This window comes from Nelumbo nucifera, chromosome 2, assembly GCF_055504915.1.
Source record: "Nelumbo nucifera cultivar China Antique chromosome 2, China Antique-T2T, whole genome shotgun sequence".
Classification (NCBI taxonomy): domain Eukaryota; kingdom Viridiplantae; phylum Streptophyta; class Magnoliopsida; order Proteales; family Nelumbonaceae; genus Nelumbo; species Nelumbo nucifera.
In genome coordinates, this window is record NC_142650.1 from 23,815,137 (window position 1) to 23,838,274 (window position 23,138).

Below are 23,138 nucleotides of genomic sequence, written 5' to 3' on the forward strand. Positions count from 1 at the left end.
GGTGGTCTGCCACACTTCTCCTTCGATGCGGTCGATCCTTTTTTCTGCAGACGAAGACCTGGTGGTTGGCATCGCAGCTGGGCTCTGATACCAGTTGATAGGTTCCACTTCTGTTCTGCTTTTGGTGAGCTGGTTCGAGGGAGCTTGCCCTCCTGAAATGGACGTGAGTTTGAAGACGAGAGAGAGAGAGAGAGAGAGAGAGAGAGAGAGGGAATTATTCACTGTCTTTCATGCATTTGCTGATTGGCCTATATAGTGCATGGCCAGCTAACAACTTGTAACCGACTCTGAGCGTCTTACACAGACTATGATTGCTTCCCATTACGTGGACGTCGTCGGGTATACACGAATTTAACGGGTGGTGCCATACGCGTGATGCATGTGGTGTTCTGGGCTGATACTTGGGCCTACTGGGTCCGAGTTTCTCCATCTGGGTTGTCTCCTTCTCTGGGCTTAACACGTTTTCAGAAATGAGGAAGGAAATACTATAGCCCTTTTCTCTGGTCCATTTGGAGAGGGTGATTCTCTCAGGTTTGAGATATCAGCAGCCCTGGAAGCGATCCGAAGAGCAAGAGAACTGGATATTAGGAGACTGATTCTTGATGGAGATTCGGAGATAGTAGTAAGTTGGTTAAAGGAAGACAAGCCTGGTTTCTGGAAATACAACAATGAGAGGAAAAAATTTAAATGGCTGGCAAAGGATATTGAAGTTAAGTACAGCTGGGTTAAAAGAACTACAAATGCCATTGCTGACGAGCTAGCTAAGCAAGGGGTGTATAGGGCTTCATTGTTTTGGGCTTCTTTCTAATTCTGTTTTTTGCTTGTGGGGGAGTTAAGACAGTTTACCTCCCTCTGTTTGATTGTAATACCTCCTAATTAATTCCAATGAAATTCTATTGTTGATAAAAAAAAGTACTCCAGAGTCCAGACTCATGGCTACTTATCAAAAAAAAAAAAAAAAAAACTTAAAATGATGTGTGGCCCATACTAACCTTTCTAATTCAGTTTTCGAAATTCAAATAGAAGACTCATTCTTTTAAATGAAATAGGTCATCAGTTATAAATTAAACCTGATTTAATTTATTAAATGAAATAAGAAACCCAAATCAAATTTAGCACATAAGCACAAGTAGGGTATCTCAAACGAAATAATAAATAGTGTGGACCTAAATCTGTTCATGGGTCGAGCTTCAGGCTGGTTCCATTTAAATTTGGCAAAAGCTAAACCTGAGCCTGGTTCATGAACAGGTCTAGTGGGACCCATTCTTATAGAGAAACTGGGTTATAAATTACTAATAAAACCTGATTTAATCTCTTAAATCAAATAAGAAACCTATCTATCAAAAAAATCCTTTACTAAAAAAAAATCAAATGAAAATCTAACCTAAATTTACAGTATAGATAATGGATGTCAAACAAAATAGTCAAATTAGTGACCATATGGGGGGTCATTATCTAGTATATATATTAAAGGAAAGCCCTCAGACTAGAGCCTAGAGGGCTTCTACTTCAGATAAGTGACACCCTATATTCTTAAGAAAGAGTATTCAGAGAGTGGTTCTTTCCACTCTGAAATAGAAGCCTTGTTCCTCAGACGTGTTTATCCACTCTCAAAAAAAAAAAAAAACGCTAACTTCAGAAATGTGGGAGCCTAGAGGGCTTCTACTTCAGATAAGTGACACCCTATATTCTTAAGAAAGAGTATTCAGAGAGTGGTTCTTTCCACTCTCAAATAGAAGCTTTGTTCCTCAGACATGTGTTTACCCACACTCAAAAAAAAAAAGCTAACTTCAGACATGTGGCTGCCTATCAATAAAAGTACACACTTCAAAAGATGTAGGATCCATGTTAATCTTTCTATTTTAATTTCCTCATTCAAATAAAGGACTCATTGTAAAGACTTTCAGCGGTGTGGGTCCCATTCTTTTAAATTAAATAGCTTATCAATTGCAAACTTGTTTTAATTTTTAAAATTAAGGAATTCAAATTATATGTAATAGATAAATGGTGAATTCAATAAAGTGGGTTATTGTTTACAAATAAAACCTGATTTAATCTCTTAAATAAAAAAACCTATATATAAAAAATCCTATGGTGTTTTGGAGCTGCATACCCTTTGCAATATGTTGGAACTTGTGGAAGGAGAGGAATAGAAGAATTTTTGAAGCCAAATTCTATAACATGAATAGGATTGTGGCTGCTGTAAGCAAGTCGATTGCTGATTGGGTTATGGATCCAGAGTTCAGACATATTGATAGAAGGGATCTGGGGGAAAATTTAGGGGAAGTGCTGGAAATTCAGGTTTGTAATCTGGAAAAATGTGTATTGAGTTTGGGTCCTACATTCTTGATTGTAATGGGTGATGACTCATCACCTTCTTGTATTTTCTTTTATTTTAATGAAAATTTCGTTTTTTACCTATAAAAAAAAGCCTAACATAATGGTAATAGGTGATTGATAAAAAAAATGATAATAGGTGTCGATAAAGTCCGAATAATGCCTCTGGATTTAGTTTGGGTAGTCATTATGTAGTGAATACATTAGCCTAAATCTTTGCAATAATGACAAAAGTTGTCCATATGGCAGTACTAGCAAGACAGTAATTTATTTCATCCTTTTTTTTATGTTTTTGTGGCACTTATATGAAGAGTTCAATATGCAAAGGTGGATCCCTTGTTATATTCCTGTTGTACGTCTTTCTATAATTATACATAATATATTTGTTATTATCAACGAAAAGGAAAATCTCATTGGATCCAATGGCTTAAGCTCTTACCACGACTTTTAAGCTATATTGTTGAACTAACATTTGTTTTCTTTGAATTATCACTCATGCTAGATCTTATGGACTAACTGTTCTGTGTAGAAAAAATTTTTAGTCAAGTCAAGTGGGAAAATCTCCTAAATGAGCCATATGGAGGGTCAATGTGATTGATCTGAACTGTGTACTAAATTGTAGTCCCTTTGAATCAATGTCTTCATCCCTAAATCCACCTGCATCAACCCTAGAATACACTTTATATTGACTTTTTTCCACGAGTAATATTAACAGTTCATGGTTTTAATTTAACATTGCCATGTGGAAGATGACCCAACTAGCAAATCCTATATTGAAAATTTCCCAATAGTTTCTATTTTTCATTTTAGAATTCATTCTTTTTATCTATTTACATAAATCCACCATCTGCATAGTTGTGCGTTCCCTGTTTAAGTGGCCTACACAATTATTATTCTATATCTTAAGTTGGTATTTCCACTTCCATGCAAGTCTTCAGGATTGTGCTCAGAACTGTACATGATGATTGCTTTTAGAGAATGGTTGATGCTTTCTCTATAAAAAAGTATGAACTCTAAAACTACTTGATGGCCTGTTTGGAAGCACTAATAATACTTGTATGTGGTTGCATGCATGCAGGACATGGCAGCAAGTTTATGTTTTCGGGGTCAACGAATATTTTTGCACAATGCAAGTGGCTGGTTTGGCAATGTTCCTTTAGAAGCTTCTGGAGATTTTGGTATTAATCCTGAATATGGGGAGTTCCATCTGATGTGCCAGGTCATAATCTTTGATATCTGCATGCTCTTAGATTTGGGGGGAACATTTTCCATACTTGAATCAGAACAAACTAATGCCCATAAAAAATGATAGCTACTTATCATACATCATGACATTAAGATACTATGTGCTTGAAGCTATGGAAGGATTTTATTCCATGCCATACCAAGTCAAATTTATATCCAGTTTGTACTACCGTTAACATATTGGATTGATAGCCTTTTGCTTTTTTTTTGAAAAGTAGAAAGAAAAGAAATCATTTAAATAAAAACTGAATACAATCATTAGAGGGTGTTGAGACAACACCAGAAATAACCAATCACAACAAAATTACATCAAACAAAAGGAAAAGAAAAACAGACTCCAAATCTCTTCCAGAAAAATTAATCTTCTTCCTAATAGTTCTGGAACCACAGACTCACAGACCAATGCACGAAGACCTTTGCCAACTTGTCCACACCTTGATCATCTCCTTCAAACACCTCTTCCTGCCCGTCTCCTTTCTCGTTCCATGCCTCTCCTCCTTTCCCTACTGAACCCTTCTTTAGATTCTTCTCCCTCTTACTCCTTTCAAATGCTTCAAAAGCTTGTCTACCAAACTCTTTGCCGCCCCAACTCTGCATCTATTGCAACGAAATCCTTGATCTACACCAATCTTCCCATTTTTTCCCATGCTATCTGAAATATACTTATCGGAATTCATGGTTTCTAATTGGGGAAACAGGTTTGCTGGTGGTTATACTGAAAACGTGATACTGAGAAAGGTGGGGATAAGAGAAGTGGAGAGAGAAGCTCCTATATGGAGAAGGCAAAAACTGTAGAAGTGGACAACTGACAGATAGGTCAGATTAAAAGTGGGGTGTGGGAAGTAAATATTTCTACTTGGTTCCAGATGGAAAGGGAGAAATGCATAGGTGAAGTATTTGGAAGCTGATCTGGTGGGGGAAGTAGAGACCTGACTCTCAATCAGCGAACTGCAGAGGTGGACGGTGACTTTTGGAAAGTGGCTTTGGGGGTGAGGATCAGAAGGATGGACAGAGGCAAATATCTCTTCATTCTCCCTTCCGGAGAGGAAGCTAATAGCCTGATAGGATCTTGAAGACTGGCGCAAGAAATGTTTTTTTTTTTTTTTTTTGGGCGAAAAGAGCGGTTCGTTCAGAAACAAGAAGATATGAGGCCAAGGGCTTTGCAAAATACTCCTTGGCATTATTAAATCTGAGATATTTTTATCGTAGTTCTAAAATGAGTAGAACCATCTGATGAAAAGCATGGGTTAGAGTAGGAATTTCATCTCGAGAGTGCATGAAGTAAACCCATGAAAACCGAGAGTAGTCATCAACAAATAACAGAAAGTATTTGTACCCTCCCATAGCAATAATGTGGTATGGTCCCTAAATGTCAGTATGCACAATTTCAAAAGGAATAATACATATTTCACTACTCAATGAATAAGTTGATTTACAATGCTTTGCCAATTCACAGATCTCACACTTCAAATTGGACAGTTGGATTGACTCAAACAAAGCAGGAAAAAGACTCTTTAAAGACCCAAAAGACAAATGACCCAATCAGTTATGCCAAAGCATAATCTGACATAGACTGTGACACAAAAGACTTCCCAACTTCTTTATTTCTCCCAGGTGGATGTTCAAGCAAATAGATCCCATTCGTCTCACGACTAGTCCCAATCACCTTGTCGCTAGATCCTGGATAACACAATGATCAGGGGAAAATGTTACTGAACAATTCTGATTTTTAGTGATACTACTGACTGAAAGTATATTAGTACTTAGATTAGGAACATGCAGAACTAAGGATGAAGAAATGGCATCAGAGACTCTGATGTCTCCCTTGCCAGAAATAGGGACAAGAGAGCCATTAACAATAGATACTTTGTTTATACCAAAGGATAGACAATAGGAAGAAAAGAAGGAAGACAAAGTAGTCATATGATCAGATTCACCTAAATTTATAATCCAAAAAAGACTAGTGTTACTTGGGGCAGAGGCATGCTGGGCAGTAGCCTTTGTACCTGAGTGAGCAAAAGCAGTAAGTGGGAGTAGGAGGAACAGTAACTGATTGGGGCTGTCCAGTAATACCAAAATCATTCTTCAACTGACTCAAGGCAGTTCTGACTACAGCCAAGGCATCAAGAGGACTGGATCTTGTGTTGGATGTGGATGGAGCTTCTGTAGTCACGGCTGTGTTGGCATTCCCTTTCTTATTTTTGGCTTTGCTGGAATAAGTTGAGGGTGAAGCTTCCAACAAGTATCCCTAGTGTGTTTTGGTTTCTTATAGTAATCACAAAACACCTATCTCTTCTCCTCCTTCACTTTTCCTTATTTCCTCCAATCTTTGGCTTCATAGCAGCTACAGCTGATTCTATAGGTGGAATTTGAAGCATAACCTTCCTTGTACTCTCCTCACTGTGTATCATGGAGTAAGCCTGAGATAGGGTGATACTATCCCTAGTAAGAAGTTGTTGTCTCACAATATCATAATCTGAATTTAATCCAATAAGAAGCTCAAACACCCTATTTGTCTCAGTTAGCTTCCTGTATGTTGCTGCATCTTTTTGGCTTTCCCATTTGATTGTTTCCAAGTGATCTAGCTCGTGCCATAATGATTTTAAGGTGGAGAAATAAACAGAAAAAGATTTCTTCCCCTGCTTAAGGTTTTGTTCACCTCACTTTTCAGCTCATATTCTTTTGCAACATTAAGGGGCTGAGAATAGGTTTCTTTCATATTATCCTGAATTTCTTTAGCTGTCTTTGCTCAAAGGTAGTTCCTGCTAATATGGGGCTGTATGGAGTTACATAACCAAGTCATGACAAGATAATTTTCTTGAATCCACTTAGCATGAGATAGATCCTCCTGCCTCCACAGACCCTTCTCCATAAGATTTAGAGTCATAGTTTTCATGCTGAATATACCCCAAAGAAAACATAGGATAGTGAAAAACAGCACAAATTTATTCGCCCTTTCTCACAAATCTGTTCTGTCAGGAGCTGTTCTGAATCTCCACAACAGAAACAGTTCACAAGCTTCTCCTGGAATCCCAAAGAGAAGAGTAAGGAGATGAAAAGAAGGTTACAGCCCTTATCTGATCACTTTCTTGCTGAAACCCTACAATCAGCCTTGGAGAAAACCTGAAACCGATAACCGCTCTCCAGAGGACTCAAAAACACTTCTAATAGCTGTCGGTCTGAAAAAGAATGTGAAACTTACCCAGAAAAGTCTGAGTACCACTTCCAACCACTGATTTAAGCCCTAGAATACAAACCGACCTGTTTCTCTGACTCTTCCTGGCCACCGGGCAAATCTCTCTCACCTTGGGCACCTTCAGCAATTTCCAATGACCTCCAAGAATCAGGCAAGAAAGAACTGAAAACTCCAGCCCTAAATAGTTCTCATGTAGCTGGCTGGACTTGGCTCTGATACCAAGTTGACAATAATCATAGAGAAATCTGACTTCTTGCAAAAGATGTTTTCCTGACCCTCTTTGCTGCGGCTACAGACAAGTCAGCTTTAGTGGCAGACTCTTTTGTGGTGGAGAATAATATTATCACTTGGATACCCTCCTTCAGGAGAGGTTTCAATGGTTGGGAGCTGGATCCGGTGACCCACCTTCTTGAAATCCTTCAGAATGAGCAGCTGAATCTGCAAGCCCAAGACACAAGATGCTGGAAATGGGCAAGCTCTGGAGAATTCTCTGTCAAGCCCTTCTACTCGGACCCTTGTAGGAGAGGCAGAGGCAAGAGAGCCCTTTCTGAGAAAATTAATTTGGGAAGCAGCAGGCCCTTCTAAAGTAAATTTCTTCCTGTGGGTGGCTGCTTTGTACAAATGCCTGACTAAAGCCGTGTTGATGAAGAAGGGGTTTAATGTCCCCGGCATGCTCTGTGCTCTCTACAATCAAGAGATGGAGACATCGAGCCACCTATTTCTGCACTGTAGTTTCAGTGCTTCAATTTGGAACCACTTCATTAATACTGTAAATTTGAACTGGTGTGCTCCAGGATCCGTGAAGGCCCTGTTAGAAGGTTGGCCAATTCAGGGTATGTCTAAAACGGGGAAGATATGCTAGTCCTCAATTCCAGCTGCAGTTTTGTGGGCCATCTGGCTGGGAAAAAAATTGCAGAATTTTTGAACAGAAGATGACTTCAGAGACAGTAGTAATCAATGGAGCAGTAGGTTTTTTGAAGAGCTGGTTGTCTGTCCATAATGTATTGAGAAATAAAAACTTTTCTTTTTTTTGAGAGTGGACTTTTTTGGGGGTTCCTAATGGTTGTTATGTACAGTCACTCATTGTACAAAGGACCTCATTTTGATATTAATACAGAATATTATCAATTTGCCTTTCTCAAAAAAAATTGCAAGAAAACAGAGGAAGAAGAGAGAGAGAGAGAGAGAATGAGAAAAGGGTGCAGAAATCTAATTTGTTCTGCTGCCCCATTTGTTGCTATTTATACCAAACAAGAAATAAAAGGTTACAGCGATAGGAATACCCCTGCCGCCAATAACATTAGAAAAAATAAAAGACGAACAGACTAGTGGGGCCACAAGCTAATTATCTCTGTTCTCTACATTAGAGCTTTGGTACTTATCACCACTGCTTCGAGTGATCTCTAGCTTCAAGAGCACTTTTTTTTCTTCCCTGCACTATCATATCTGTTAGAGTCGACAGCACAGGGGTATTCTGGTCTTTTGGTTTATCTAGTTAGAAGTGAAAGGTCTGTTTTATTCAAGTTTAAGTTATGTGTCCCATCACTTGTAAGGGACAATACTGTCTTTTTGTAACTCAACTTATTCATTATAAATACAAAGTGGGCCGGCTAGAGGGTAACACTTTTCCTCTACTGCCGAACCCTTCTTCACCTCTTTCTCTTGTTCTTCATCATCTTCTTCTTCTTCTTCTTCTTCTCATACTTCAAACCTGAACTGAATAGGATTATTTACATGGTATCAGAGCAATAAGAAACCAGTTTTTTTTTTTTTTTTCTTTTCCCATCGCCCTTAGTCTTCCTAAGTGTTCAAATGACATCTATTAATTTGAATGGTGAGAATTATGTGCTGTGGGCCAAATCTGTGGAGGTGTTTTTAAAAGCCAAGAAAAAGGTAAAACATGTGAGAGAGGAAAAAACCCCCTCTGATTCTCTAGGGTTTAGTGATTGGGGACAGGAGGATGCACAAATCATGACATGGTTGTGGAATAGCATGGGACCCAAAATCAGTGTGAATTTTATCCTAGATATAGCTAAAGAAACCTGGGACCATGCTAAGAAACTTTACTCTGGCCAAAATAATACTACTAGGGTATATCAGCCGTACCAAGAGTACTTTAATCTGAAGCAAGGTAACCAAAACTTGGAGGAATACTATGCAAGCATGAGAAATATCTGAAATGAGCTTAATGTATATCATCCTCTGACACTGGATGTTCAGGTTCAACAATAACAGCGAGAGCAACTTGATGTGACAAAGTTCCTAGTGGGTTTGAAAGCTGAATATGAACTTGTTCGAGCACAAATACTTGGGGGGTATGCTCTTCCCTCGCTTGAAGAAGTGTTTGCCTGTCTTCAGAGGATATCTATCGAGTCTATAGAGTCTTCTTTTCTCTCGGACAGATCTGGTTTTGTGGTGACTAGAGGGGGAGGTCGTAGAAATAGAGGTGGTGGAGGTGGTGGTCGTGGGTTTCTAGGAAACCGAGGTGGTCTTATGTTTAATCGTTTTGGTGGCCACAGCGGAGGTCAAGAGTCAGGGGGAGGTCGTGGTAGATGAAGAAGTAATGCACCTAGAAAATGCACATACTGTGATTAGAGAGGCACATTGTTAATTTCTACTATGATTTTCATGGTCCACCCAACAAACTGATCAAACTCCCTCCACATCTACTGGTGCATTTGGAAAGGAGATGGCGAGTGTACCACGTGAGGTTATATGAGAAGTTCCTTCAGACATCCTCTTAGCAGAACACAACTATTCTTGCCCATTCAGGTATGGCTTGCTTGGCTTCCAAACCTTCACACTGGATCATTGACTCTGGAGCCTTGGATCATATGTTTGGGACTCCAAATGTATTTTCTTCACTTTCTCAGTCTTACACATCTGAAATAGTTACCCTTGCTAACCTCCTTATCTTTATCATCTGTGGTGTTGGTGATGTTGATCTTACCTCCTTATCTTTATCATCTGTTTTATATGTTTCCAAGTTCCCGTTTAACCTTATGTCTGTTAGTAGATTAACCAAGTCACTTAATTGTTCTATAACTTTTTATCCATCTTCCTGTGTGTTTTAGGATCTATAGACGGGGATGAAGATTGGTGGAGGGCATGAGGTAGGTGGATTGTATTACCTTGATGGTGGTGGCCCGCCGGTAGCATTTCATTCGTCTCTTATACCTCTCCAATGGCACTGTAGACTTGGTCATCCATCTCTCAAGGTTCTAAAGTTGCTGGTTTCGTCCTTAAGTCATCTTTCATCGTTGGATTGTGAGTCGTGTCAGCTTGGGAAACACCATATAGTCTCTTTTAGTCAAAGAGCTGATAGTTGTGTCTTGAGTCCTTTTTCTTTAGTTCATTCTGATGTTTGGGGTCCAAATAAAGTAGTGTCATACAATGGTTATAAGTATTTTGTAATTTTTGTTGATGACTTTTCAAGGATGGCATGACTTTATCTTATGAAAGATCGCAGTGAATGGTTCTCTATTTTTCAAAAATTTTATGCTGAAATACGTACCCAATTTGGAGTTCATATTAAAATTCTTCGCTCCGATAATGCAAAAGAGTACACCTCAACACCATTTTAGCAATACTTAGAGCACCATGGGATAATTCATCAAACTTCTTGTTCCTATACCCTACAACAGAATGGTATGGTTGAACGGAAAAACCAACATCTACTTGAAACTGCCCTGTCCATTATGCTTAATATGAATGTTCCAAAGCGTTTTTGGAGTGATGCTGTCCTAACATCATGTTTCCTCATCAATCGGATGCCCATGTCTATCCTTGGAAGTCAATCCCCTTTCTCAGTTTTGTTTCCCACTTTGTCTTCGTTTCCTCTTATCCCGAGAGTCTTTGGGTGTGTTTGTTTTGTTCAAAATTTGGGGTCTGGTTTAGACAAGTTAGATGCACATGCTACTAAATGCATTTTCCTTGGATACTCCAGGACTCAAAAAGGGTATAAGCGCTATAACCCTAACTCTCATAAGTCATTTGTGTGTTCGGATGCCACTTTCTTTGAATCAGTCCCATTTTTCTCGAGTATTGAGGTCCCTTCTCCTTCCCCCGTGGTCCCCCTTCCTGTTCCAGTTGAGGACCCCTCCTGTTCCAGTTGCGAATCCTCCTCGTGGTTCCCCGTTCCTTCTCCTTCCTCTCCCGTGTAGGTTACTACTGAGAGACCACCAATCCGACAAGTGTATGTATACTCACAAAAGAGCACCGACCCCTCCTCCAATTCAGTTCTCGTTGATAGATCCTGTGGTTGCACCTCCTCCTTCGGACCTTGATCTTCCTATTGCATTGTGGAAAGGTAAACGTAGTTGTACATCTCATCCTATTTCTCATTATTTTTAGTTGCTCACCTTTCTGCTTTCCATCGCCATTTTATATCCTTGCTATCCTCTGTCTCTACTCCCAAAACTGTCTAGGAAGCTTTTACCTCTCCAGGGTGACGACAAGCAATGGAAGAGGAATTGTCTGCTTTACAACACAATCACACGTGGGAACTTACTACTCTCCCTCCTGGTAAGCATGTTGTTGGATGTAAGTGGGTCTACACAATGAAGTATCTTTCAGATGGTAGTGTGGAACGATTAAAGGCCAGGTTAGTGGCCAAGGGCTATTCTCAGTTGTATGGTGTGGACTATATGGAGGCATTTTCTCCTGTAGCTAAAATTGGCTCAGTTCGGGTATTGATTTCATTAGTAGCAATGTATGATTGGCCTCTCTTGCAACTTGACATCAAGAATGCATTCCTGCACGACGATCTAATTGAGGAGGTATATATGGAGCAACCACTAGGGTTTGTTGCTCAGGGGGAGGATGGTAAGGTTTGTAGACTTAAAAAGGCAATTTATGGGCTAAAACAATCTCTACGTGCTTGGTTTGGTAGATTCAGTGAAGTAGTGAAGAACTTTGGGATGAAACAGTGTTAGGTAGATCATTCCGTGTTCAACCATGACTCAAAAGATGGGAAAATCTTGCTAGTGGTGTATGTGGACAATATTGTTATAACTAGGAGTGACAGGTTGAAGAACTTCCTTCAAGATCACTTCAACACAAAAGGTTTGGGTAAGTTGAAGTACTTGCCAGGAATAGAAGTTGTAAGGTCAAGGCATGGAATTAACTTATGTCAAAGGAAATATGTCCTTGACCTACTTGAAGAAATAGGGCTGTTAGGTGCTAAACTAGCCAAGACACCTATGGAACCAAATGCTAAGCTGAGTGTTGATGCATGTGAAGAATTTGATGATCCTAGAAGGTATAGGAGGTTGGTGGGAAAACTGAACTATCTGACTATCACACGACCAGATATATCATTTGTTGTAAGTATGGTGAGTTAGTTTATGCAACATCCTTGAATTCTTCATTGGGAAGCAGTTCTAAGAATTGTTAGGTATCTGAAGGGTGCTCCATGTCATCGTCTACTATACAAAAGTGGAGGAACTCTTGAGATAGAAGGGTATGCAGATGTTGATTGGGTTGGTTCTGTATCAGACAGGAGATCAACTACAGGATATTGTACCTTCCTTGGTGGCAATTTGGTAACTTGGAAGAGCAAGAAACAAACAGTGGTGGCAATGAGTAGTGTAGAAACTGAGTACAGGGCTATGGCTCATATTACATGTGAACTAGTATGGTTGAACAATTTGCTACAAGAAATGGGATTCTCAGTTGACAAACCCATGAGATTATATTGTGATAATCAAGCTGCTGTACACATCTCTTCCAATCTAGTCTTCCATGAGAGAACAAAGCATATTGAAGTCGATTGCCACTTTGTAAGAGAAAAAGTGATTAGTGGAGTGATAACTACATCTCATGTGAGCTCAGGAAACCAGTGGGCAGATCTCTTTACAAAGGGGCTGTTTTGTGGCAGAGTAGATTACATATGTGACAAGCTGGGGCTATATGACATTAACTCTCCAGTTTGAGGGGGAGTGTTAGAGTCGACAATACAGGGGTATTTTGGTCTTTTGGTTTATCTAGTTAGAAGTGAAAGGTTTGTTTTATTCAAGTTTAAGTTAGTGTCCCATCTCTCGTAAAGGACAATACTGGCTTTTTGTAACTCAATTTATTCATTATAAATACAAAGTGGGTCGGCTAGAGGGTAGGACTTTTCCTCTATTGCCGAACCCTTCTTCTCCTCTTTCTCTTCTCTTCTTCTTCTTCTCCTTCTCATACTTCAACCTGAACTGAATAGGATTATTTACAATATCTAATGACTTTCCAAACCGACTCCTCAGTCATCCTTTTTGAGCTTTGTATTGAACCCTTCTCCTTTCAAACCTTGGGAAATTAACCTTGAAGCTCTTTCCTTCGAAAATCCTCAACTTGTTCCATTGAACACCTCTATTTTTAAACCAAACCTTTAGCTTTAAGAGGTGGACCCCACTTCCATGACCGTCATCATTAAAGCCCTGAACGACTCTTCAACAACCTCCTCTGGCCTTCCCACCTCGATATCCCTTGAATTCATTTCTTTCTCTCTAGCCTCCATGTGTCCCACTAAAGAACATTCCTCCCCTCCTGAAATTACTTCCCTACCCTTTTGTCTTCCTTCCCCATCGTCTTTATCCTCCAACTGATCTTTTGCCCTCCCCTGCACCTCAAGCCTCTGTTGCTGAAACTCTAGCCCCCTCACACCTTTCTCTTCTTCATCCTAGGTTTCTCTCCAATCTCAACGTTTTCCAGCCCTAAAAAAAGCATGCTCCTCTCCTTCAACGAAAATCCTCAGCTCATAATCTTCACTTGTGAAGCATAGCACCGTCAAACTTGGGAGAGCAGAAATATTTTCTATCTCCACCAGTATCTGCCATGACTATCTTTTCCCACCTCCTATTTCTATGATCAAAACTCAAGAACTTACCACAATTCCCCAATTACTTTAAAAGTAAAGGTACACCATGCATGGAGTGGGATTCCCAAGACCCCAATCCACATTGCTTTCCTTCTTCTGCCTTTCTGAATCATTGCTGCCGCCGGAAACCACTAGCTTAATCTTAAATTGCAATCCCTGTTCTTTCTCTCTTCCTACTCTAGAACCCACTCTGCATCTTTTCTGCTATGGAACATAAACAGAAGCAAGCCTCCATTCAGCTTTTGAACACCCATAACTCTTTCCTTCCCCCATTTGAATCCCGTCCAATCTTCTACTTCTCTTCTTCCAAATCTAGACCAACAAACCTTCCAATCAGACTTGCTTAAGGATCTTCAATCTTTCAACAATCATCTCCATCTGTCTCGCCTCAACCTCCACCACTCCACTTCCTCCACTTTCTTATGCATGGGAATCTGGGTTTGGAATGGCGAGGATCCTTGATTACTTGTCAGATTTACCCTCTCTGATATCACTTTACTTCTTGAACTGGCTCCTTTCCATTGAACCGTCTTCAAGTATTTAGAATTGATCATCCTCGAAATCTTGTCTCAAAATGTACCTACCTATCTCTCTATCTTAATAAGCAAACTGTCACTCTGAATCTCCACTATCAACCCTGGCTTTGATGCTTTCAACTCTGCCTTTTCCTCATCTTCCTCAAGCTGCTTGAAGAACTCCTCCACTTGGCCTTCCCCACCTGTAGTAAAAGTTCTGTTTTCTCATTTGATTTGATAAGCTCTTGTACTGATGTGTAATCAACAAAGGGGTCATGCTAAATAACTCTGTGTCCAAGTTCAGTGACTCCTTAGAGAAGAAATAACATGAGGTGCTGCCTTCAGAATCCCCACATCTCACCTTGTCAGCTACATTGTCCATGGGCTATGGTTCCATCTGCTATTTTCTGGAGCATTTGAAAGGGAGGAACCATCAAGTTTTTGAATGGAGAAATCTTTGCCTGATCTGTGTACTGATCGCTAGTTACTTCATTATAAACTGGTCATTAGCTCTTAAAGATTTTGCTGCTCTTTGTAGAAGAGATTTTGTATTTAATTGGAATGCTGATCTGGATGTAGAAGGCGGTATAATGTAAAGCAATGATTGGGAGTGGATAGAGATGGAGGGGATCCTGTAGGAAGGGTAGGGCTGGTGGACTCGGTGAGAGAAGACATGATAGCAGAATTTGTAGGGAAGCTAGGTTGCAGATTGAAAGATCTGAATGTGCTGAAAGAAAACTTACAGAAGAGGAAGGAGAAGATCAGAATAAAGAAGAGGAGATTGAGTGAAGTAGAGAGATTGAAGAGAGATGTAGAAGGTGATAAGAGGCTCGGGGTAAAGGGAGACAAGAGGAAAGGGGAAAGTAGTGGTAAGTGGCAAGGGGTTCACCAAGAAGCGGAATGAAGATTCTTAGTTGGAATGTGAGGGGAATTGGGAGTGCAAGGAAGATGGCGATAATAAAAGAGGTAATCAGACGGTGTGACCCAGACATTGTGTTGCTACAAGAGTCTAAGAGAATGCAGTTTAATGATAAATGGGCAAGGAGTGTATGGAAAGCCAGGGGAATTAGCTGGGTGGCTGCTCCCTCGTGGGGTGCTTCCGGGGGGATTGTAACAATGTGGAAGAAGGATGTGGTGGAAGGTCTAGAGGAGTTGATCGGAAAGTACTCGGTGTCTTTGAAGTTTAAGCAGCAAGAGGATGACTATACATGGGTGCTCACAAATGTTTACGGACCGAATGACTATAGAGAGAGAGAGGAGTTGTGGGAGGAACTGGCGGATGTTAGAGGGTTGTGGGATGGGCCGTGGTGCATGGGTGGGGATTTCAATGTGATCATATTCTCGGAGGAGTCCAATAAGGTTAACCAGAGGGTGACAAAAACATAAGGAAGTTTAATAGTTTTGTGGATGCCTTTGAGCTTAAAGAGATTCCCTTAGCCTATAAGACGTTTACATGGTCAAACCTCCAATCTAGACCCATTTGCTCTAAACTGGATAGATTCCTGTTCTCTTTGGATTGGGAAGAACATTGGGGAACCTTGGCTTCTAGAGCTCTCCCAAGGGTGACCTCAGATCACTGGCCCATAGTATTATGTAAGGAGGAAAGAAGGTGTGGAGGTCCTACCCCCTTTAGATTTGAAAATATGTGGTTACGTCATCCAGGGTTTACTAACAAAGTGAGGGAATGGTGGCATGACTGTAACCCACTGGTGGATTGGGAGGGGATGAGATTTCATAAGAAACTACAATTCTTGAAAGCAAGAATCAAGGAGTGGAACTTGATGGAGTTTGGGAGGATAGAAGAAAGAAAGGGAGATTTGATGGATAAGATTGAAAGCCTTGACTCTAAAGAAGAAAGGGGAGAATTTGGAGAGGAAGACAATGATCTCAGGAGAGATTTGAGAAGACAGCTAGAGGATTGTCTGCACAAGGAGGAAATTAGTTGGAGGCAAAAATCTCGATGTAAGTGGTTGCAAGAGGGAGACAGAAACACTAGGTATTTCCATTCTCTAGCAGATGGTAGAAGGAGGAACTTTATCTCCAAATTGGTAGTAGATGGAGTTGAATTAGTACAACAAGATGAGATTGCCAGGACCTGTGTGGAGCACTTCAAATCTATTCTAAGAAGGCCTGTAAGTAGAAGGGTGTGGGTAGAAGGTCTGGACTGGCCAGATGTAGGGGTGGAGAACAGGAGAAGGATGGAAAGAAGCTTTACTCTAGAAGAGATCAAGGAGGTTGTGTTTTCTATGGATAGAACAAAAGCTCCAGGGCCGGATGGGTTCACAATGGTTTTTTATCAGGATTGTTGGGATATCGTGAAAGATGATCTTTTGCGGGTGTTTGAGGAGTTTTTCAGGAGAGGAATTGTCAATCCGGGTGTGAACTCTACATTTATAGCTTTAATTCCAAAAAAGAAAGATGCATCCCACCCGAAGGATTTTAGGCCAATTAGCCTGGTTAATAGCTTGTATAAGATCATTGCAAAAGTGTTGTCTATGAGGTTGAAGAAGGTATTGCCCAATATCATTGCACACTATCAAGGAGCCTTTGTGAGTGGGAGACAAATTACTGATCAGATTTTAATTGCTAATGAGAGTGTGGAGAACTTTAAGAGGGATAAGAAGAAGGGAGTGGTTTGTAAGTTGGACTGGGAAAAGGCTTATGACTTGGTGGACCGGGATTTCTTGAGGAGAGTTTTGACTAAATTTGGGTTTGGGGCTAGATGGTGCAAGTGGGTCATGGGTTGTGTCAGGAGTTGTCATTATTCAGTACTAGTGAATGGGACAGTGGTAGATTTCTTTCCAGCCAGTAGGGGTATAAGACAAGTAGACCCCTTGTCTCCTTTCTTGTTCATTCTAATTGCGGAGGTTCTGGGGAAACTGATCCACAGAGCAGATGATAGGGGGCTCATTAGAGGCTGGAGAGTTGGGAGGGTGGAAACCCCCCTCACTCACCTATAGTTTGTTGATGACACGATTCTATTTTGTGAAGGCGGTAATGTGAGCTTGATCAGGAACTTGAAGTTGGTGATACAACTGTTTGAGCAAATGTCTAACTTGAAGGTTAACCTTGGGAAAAGTTGTATAGTGGGGGTGAACTTGGAGGAGGGAGAGCTCATGGAGAGTGCTGAACTGTTGGGGTGTGAAGTCTCGGGGTGGCCGTTGAACTACTTAGGGTTGCCATTAGGTGATAATCCCATGCGAGAGAACTTTTGGAACCCGGTGGTGGAAAGGTTTGAAAAGAGACTGGTATCCTAGACAAAGAATTACCTCTCTCTTGGTGGAAGAATTACACTAATTAAGGCCACGCTTGCTAACTTACCCATCTTTTTCCTATCGGTGTTTAAAATCCCAGTGAAGGTCGCTAACAGATTAGAGAAGTTTATGAGAGATTTCCTGTGGGAGCCAGGAGAGGAGAAGAGGGATCATAGAGTTAGCTGGGAGATAGTGTGTAGGAGTAAGTCTTGTGGTGGTGTGGGGCTTGGGAGTATCAGGAGAAGGAATATGACTCTGTTGGGGAAGTGGTTGTGGAGGTTCCCTATGGAGAAGGAGAAGCTATGGGCTAAAATAGTGGCAAGTATACATGGGCTGGAGGACAATGGATGGGATGCTGGAATCAGAGCTAGGACCACAAGCAACTCTCCTTGGAAAGCCATTCATGACCTGCTATCAGTTTTCTCCCCTAATATCAGGTATGACTTGAATTCCGGTAATTCCATAAAATTTTGGGAACAAACCTGGGTGGGGAGCGCCCCTTTAAAGGATCAATTTCCTTCTTTGTGTGCTCTATCTGATTTGAAAAATGAGCCGATCTCGTCTTTCATCACCCCGTCCTCTTCCACTTCTGGGATTGGGTGGAACTTGGGTTTAAGAAGGGATTTGAGGGACTCAGACCTTGACAGTATTTCGAGCATTATTGCACTTCTTGATAATGTTGTCTTAGACCCCACTAGGGAGGACTCTAGAATTTGGACACCTACCCCCAATGGCATCTTCTCTTGTGCCTCGTTCTTCAAAGTCTTAAGTCAGTCCACCAGTCCTACCTTCCCCCCTTTTCCTGTTGGTGAGGTTTGGTGCAGAGCAATACCTCCTAGGGTTGGTAGTTTTTGTTGGGAAGCCTATCTGGAAAGAATTAACACTGGTGATCTACTCCAAAAGAAGAGACCCAATACTTGTTTGTCACCTCAGTGGTGTGTTCTATGTAAAGCGGATGGGGAGACTGGTTTTCACCTACTGGTGTCTTGCCACTTTGCAAGGTCAATTTGGGATTGGGCTTCCTCCTTATTTGGACGCAGTTGGAATCTCCCATCAGACTTGCAGGGATTTTTCTCCCCCACCTTTTTCAGGTGGCGGATAAAAAGGGGAAGGATAATGTGGAGAGGACTAAGGGCTGCAGTATATTGGACATTGTGGGAGGAAAGAAACTCCAGGATATTCTCAGAAACCCAAAGAGGAGCAGCAGATCTGAAGGCTATCATACATATTAGGGCGGTACAGTGGCTGAAATATTTGAAACTATTCACAGATTACACTGTGGATGACATGTTGAGGAAGTGGGGTGAAAATGCAAATTGCACACAGACCAAGTCAGTAATGAAAGTGGTTTGAACTCCCCCACCTAGAGGATTCTTGAAATTAAACTTTGATGGATGCAGTAGGGGAAATCCGGGGCAATCGGGGATTGGAGGTGTTTTTAGGGACGAAAATGGGGTCGTCTCTGCCATGTTCTCAGGCCCAATTGGAGTGGGTGACTCCCTTAGAGCTGAGATCCTTGTAGTTATGGAAGGAGCCCGGAAAGCTAAGGAGTTGAACATCAAGAAACTCATAATTGAAGGGGATTCAGAGGTGGTGATAGGATGGCTAACTGAAGATCAAAATGGTTTATGGAAGTATAACAATGAGAGGAGGAAATTCATGTGGCTGGTGCAGGAGATGGAAGTTAAGACATGTTGGGTTAAAAGATCGGCTAATTCCCTAGCTGACGGTTTAGCTAAACAAGGGGCAGAAAGGGATTCACTGTTTTGGGCTAAGCTGTAACTTTAGTGTATTCTTTTCTCTTTTTCTTCTTTTTTCTTTCTTTTCTGAGGCTCTTAGTGACTCTTGGGAGATAAGTGTGTTTGTCTTCCTCCTGTAAATTTTCTACTGATGATTAATGAAAGTGTTATTGATCAAAAAAAAAAAAAAATGATTGCTTCTGTTATTTTTATACATCCTTGGAAAAAATTTTGATTAGTCAATGAAGGGGGAAATAACATGTGCCAAACACATCAGTTGACTCATGAGTCCCAGAACACTGATTCTCCTTTATTTAGTTGTGAATAGTATTCATGGTTGATGTGACAGCCCTTCTCAGAGGCTTATGTATTGAAAGCTGAAAAGGTTTCTTTGCGACAAGCATGGATCCTGATGGTGGTATCGCTCTTAAGCTTAACCTAGCTGCCTGAAGGGGATTTGACCTTGGGATAACTTATTGACAATTAAAGCTGTTTCTTCTATTAGATTCTGTCTTTTACATCTTGTTTGATTATCCTTTTCCATCTAACAATTAACTTGTATTTGATACTTCTGGTTTCAGGTTCCCAGTGTTGAAGTTAATGCCCTTATGACGACTTTCAAAATGAAGCCTCTTTTGTTCCCGGTATTTATATTATATTATTATTTTTTGTGCATTTTATTCTTAATTTCTAATTAAACTTAGTTTCATTATGCTTTACTATGTTGCAGAAGAAACACGTCTATGCTTCTTATGCTAGATACACACTTTTGCCTTTACACTTAAACAAATTTACAGACCTTTGTCCTTAAGATGGGCCTTTTATTTTTATATTTTATGGGAATCCAATTGTTAGAGATTTCTAGATTCTACATTGGACCCCAAATGAAGGCCTTCTGCCCCGTTTTGCAGTTTTGTTGTTCATTCAAGCTTGGCTGTTGAACTTCTTGTCCTTTTTTTTTTAATTTCTTTTATTTTCACCTGTTGGGCCTTTTAGTACTAACAATTATGTTGTTTTCTTTTTTTTTCAGCTATAGTTTTTTTAATATTTTACTTCAATGTTCTTTTTGTTTGGCTGCAGTTAGCTGGGTCTATAACAGCTGTCTTCAACTGTCAAGGCCCACTGGATGCTCCTATATTTGTGGGGAGTGGAATGGTTTCAAGAAAAACAACTCACTCACTTTCCGAGTTACCTGCTTCCTTTGCCTCTGAAGCATTGATTAAGAATAGAGAAGCTGGGGCAGTGGCAGCTTTTGATCGTATTCCGTTTTCCTATGTATCAGCCAATTTCACTTTCAACACCGATAACTGTGTAAGTTCATTTAAGTCACCAATCATGCATATTAAAATAGTGAACAGTCATTTGTTCTCATCACAAGTGATAAAAATTGCAAACTTTTTGTTTTTATATTTTGGGTTTCAGGTTGCTGACTTATATGGAATTAGAGCAAGCCTATTGGATGGTGGTGAAATTCGTGGTGCCGGAAACGCATGGGTCTGTCCAGAGGTACTACTGCTAGCTAGATAATCTGTCTTGCAGGCACGTGAAAGTGGTAACTAAGATGTGGTTTTATGCTGTAGAAGCATATTATTGGTCCTTAGTTTTGCTATGTTTTCATAAGAAATTAATACTTCTATTTTTTTTTTCCTTTTTAACCTTTTTTTTTTCTCTCAGTTTGGAAATCAATATTGCATTGGTACATCAGATAGGTCCCAACTATTTAGGTATCCTGAGGTGTTAGGCACTTAACCACTAGAAAAATCAGGATACAGGGACACAACTATAGATGAATATTTTCAATTAGATAAATGATCTTAGAAGTAAGAAATAAGAGACTAAGAAAAAAAACTAAAAATCTAATCTCGGCATCTGATTGGATGTTTTCTTTCTTATAGCATATTATCCATTAACATTTTTTTTTTGATAAATGAAGAAAAATTTTGTTAGAAAGTCTATAGAACAGGTACAAGTGTCCCATGGAGAGGCACAAGCTGCGACCTCTCCAAGACAAAAAACAAGAGCTTACTGCAGAGATGCCCAATACAATTGTTCCCTGTTTTCCCCGTGCTTGGCTAATCTATCAGCCATAGCATTTGCTGATCATCTTATCCATTAACATTAGATGCCAGCATTTTTTCTACTTCAGTTTGGAAAATGGGAGTCTGTTATAAGCAACATTGTACTGAGTGTAGGTTTAGTGTCCAAGTGATGATATGGCTAGATAGTTTGGAAGTGTTGTGGTAGGTCAGCAATAAACAGTTATTTTATGTTGCTTTCCTCTATTTTCTTCTCTCCTTCCCTCTATATACATCAGATCATGAGTAAGCAATCAAGTTCCTCTAAAATTGTATCAGGTACCATTCTCTTAGTATTTTTGCATCCTGTATCTATACTTCGTGATCTTGTATTATATTTTTTTGAGATTTTTTGGCTTTATATACTTGAAGTCTTTCAATACTAGAGTTCAGTTCATGAGGTATGTCTTGACATATCCATCTCAAAGTTCCTCTGGAGTTTCTTCTGTTTTTGTTCTACCCGTGTCCACCAAAATAATGTTGTCAGACTCGGGACTGTTCACCAACCCAGAAGGGCTACGGGTCATTGGTCAAATGGTCTTATCACTTGTTCAGTCCAATGACCTGTGACATGTGTAACTTGCACACAAACAAATTAAAAAAACATGTGTAACTTGTGGTTTGAGTGCTATTTTCTTGGTTTTCGTATAAGTGACCGAGGTTTCTTTTGTCAAAAGTAATATACATATTAAGTCAATATAGAAATTAAAGAAAAGACAATGAACATAAGTGGTGTAATGGCCATAGTTCAATGGTAGCATGCTATTCTTTGTAAATGTGAGGTTATATTTTTGAATCTCACCACTGCCAAAGGTTAGGATCATATCCAGTTCACCCCTCTGAAGACCCCAGATAGCTAGGACCAACATTGGATAATGGCCTAAATCAATGACTTGGGCAGGTTGTTAATAACTGGTTAGGTTGCTGAAACCCTGGTAGTTTTCAATGGTTCACAGAAGTTGATAGGTGAGCTGGTTTTCCAAAAACTTGAAAACTTGGCAAATCTAAAACCAGAAAAAAAGGTCATTGGTTCCTGGTTCTAACAGACCAGCTGTCCACTTAAGGTTCAAATTATCTACATGATACACCTCATATCAGGCATATTGTATTGTATCAGCAGGTGGCCGATACAGCTTTTTTAAGGTATATTAAGGAAACACTAATTTTAATAGTTAAATAACATTAAAATAACCCCCTTAAATTTTGAGAAAAAAACTAAAAAAGAATAATGCGTTAGGTACAGAGTACCACTGCACCCCTTTTGCCATATCAGGGTGTATCAATACTTTGAACCATTCTGTCTTATCTGGTCTGAGTCTGGCAACATTAAACCAAAATATTGCATGTAAAGTGAGCTTCCATACAATTTGCACTTTATCTTCAAAATGTCCTGATAGTCACTCTTGATTTCTAGAAATGGCATAACTGGTAGCCTCTAATCCCCCTTGAAGATAAAGAAGCTCCACATATCCTTAGCACTTGACAATCTAAGGATATCCCTCTTCTTTCTTCGCCTACATGTCTTGCTAATAGCAACATTTTGAAGTTGATGCAAAGTTAACATCTATCCCCTATCCTGTCTTCTTTGGATGAGTAGTGGTAAAACTTCTATTGAAAGGGAAACATGCAATAATATACAAAGGAAGCTAAGGTAGATTTCAATCACTCTGAAGATTGGTCTGGGCAGTTCCAAAGCTCCTATTGGAACTGAATCCCAGTCCATGAGAAGCCAGTAATTGTTCAAATGGGTCCTAGGAGATAGTGTAAAAATGGTGCTGTAAACAGAATGGAATGGTGAAACAGGACCCGTGTAGCTGACCCCACATAGTTGGGATAAGGCTATAATGACGATAATGTCCTTTTTTCCCCTTTCTTTCCAAATACCACCTACATTGCTATATGTGAACTTTATGCAAAA

The 23,138-nt window shown here is 40.1% G+C and overlaps 1 protein-coding gene across 2 annotated transcripts in view; it reads left to right on the forward strand.

Annotated features, from left to right (window-relative positions):
- The window catches only part of EMB2410 (embryo defective 2410), an 86,459-nt gene that overhangs the window by 32,657 nt on the left and 30,664 nt on the right, over positions 1 to 23,138 (forward strand). For both annotated transcript variants that reach the window (XM_010255904.3, XM_010255905.3), the window contains exons 6-9: positions 3,416 to 3,556; positions 19,727 to 19,789; positions 20,226 to 20,456; positions 20,568 to 20,651. In XM_010255904.3, the coding sequence (XP_010254206.1) occupies positions 3,416 to 3,556; positions 19,727 to 19,789; positions 20,226 to 20,456; positions 20,568 to 20,651 (519 nt within the window). The remainder of the gene's footprint in view (positions 1 to 3,415; positions 3,557 to 19,726; positions 19,790 to 20,225; positions 20,457 to 20,567; positions 20,652 to 23,138) is intronic.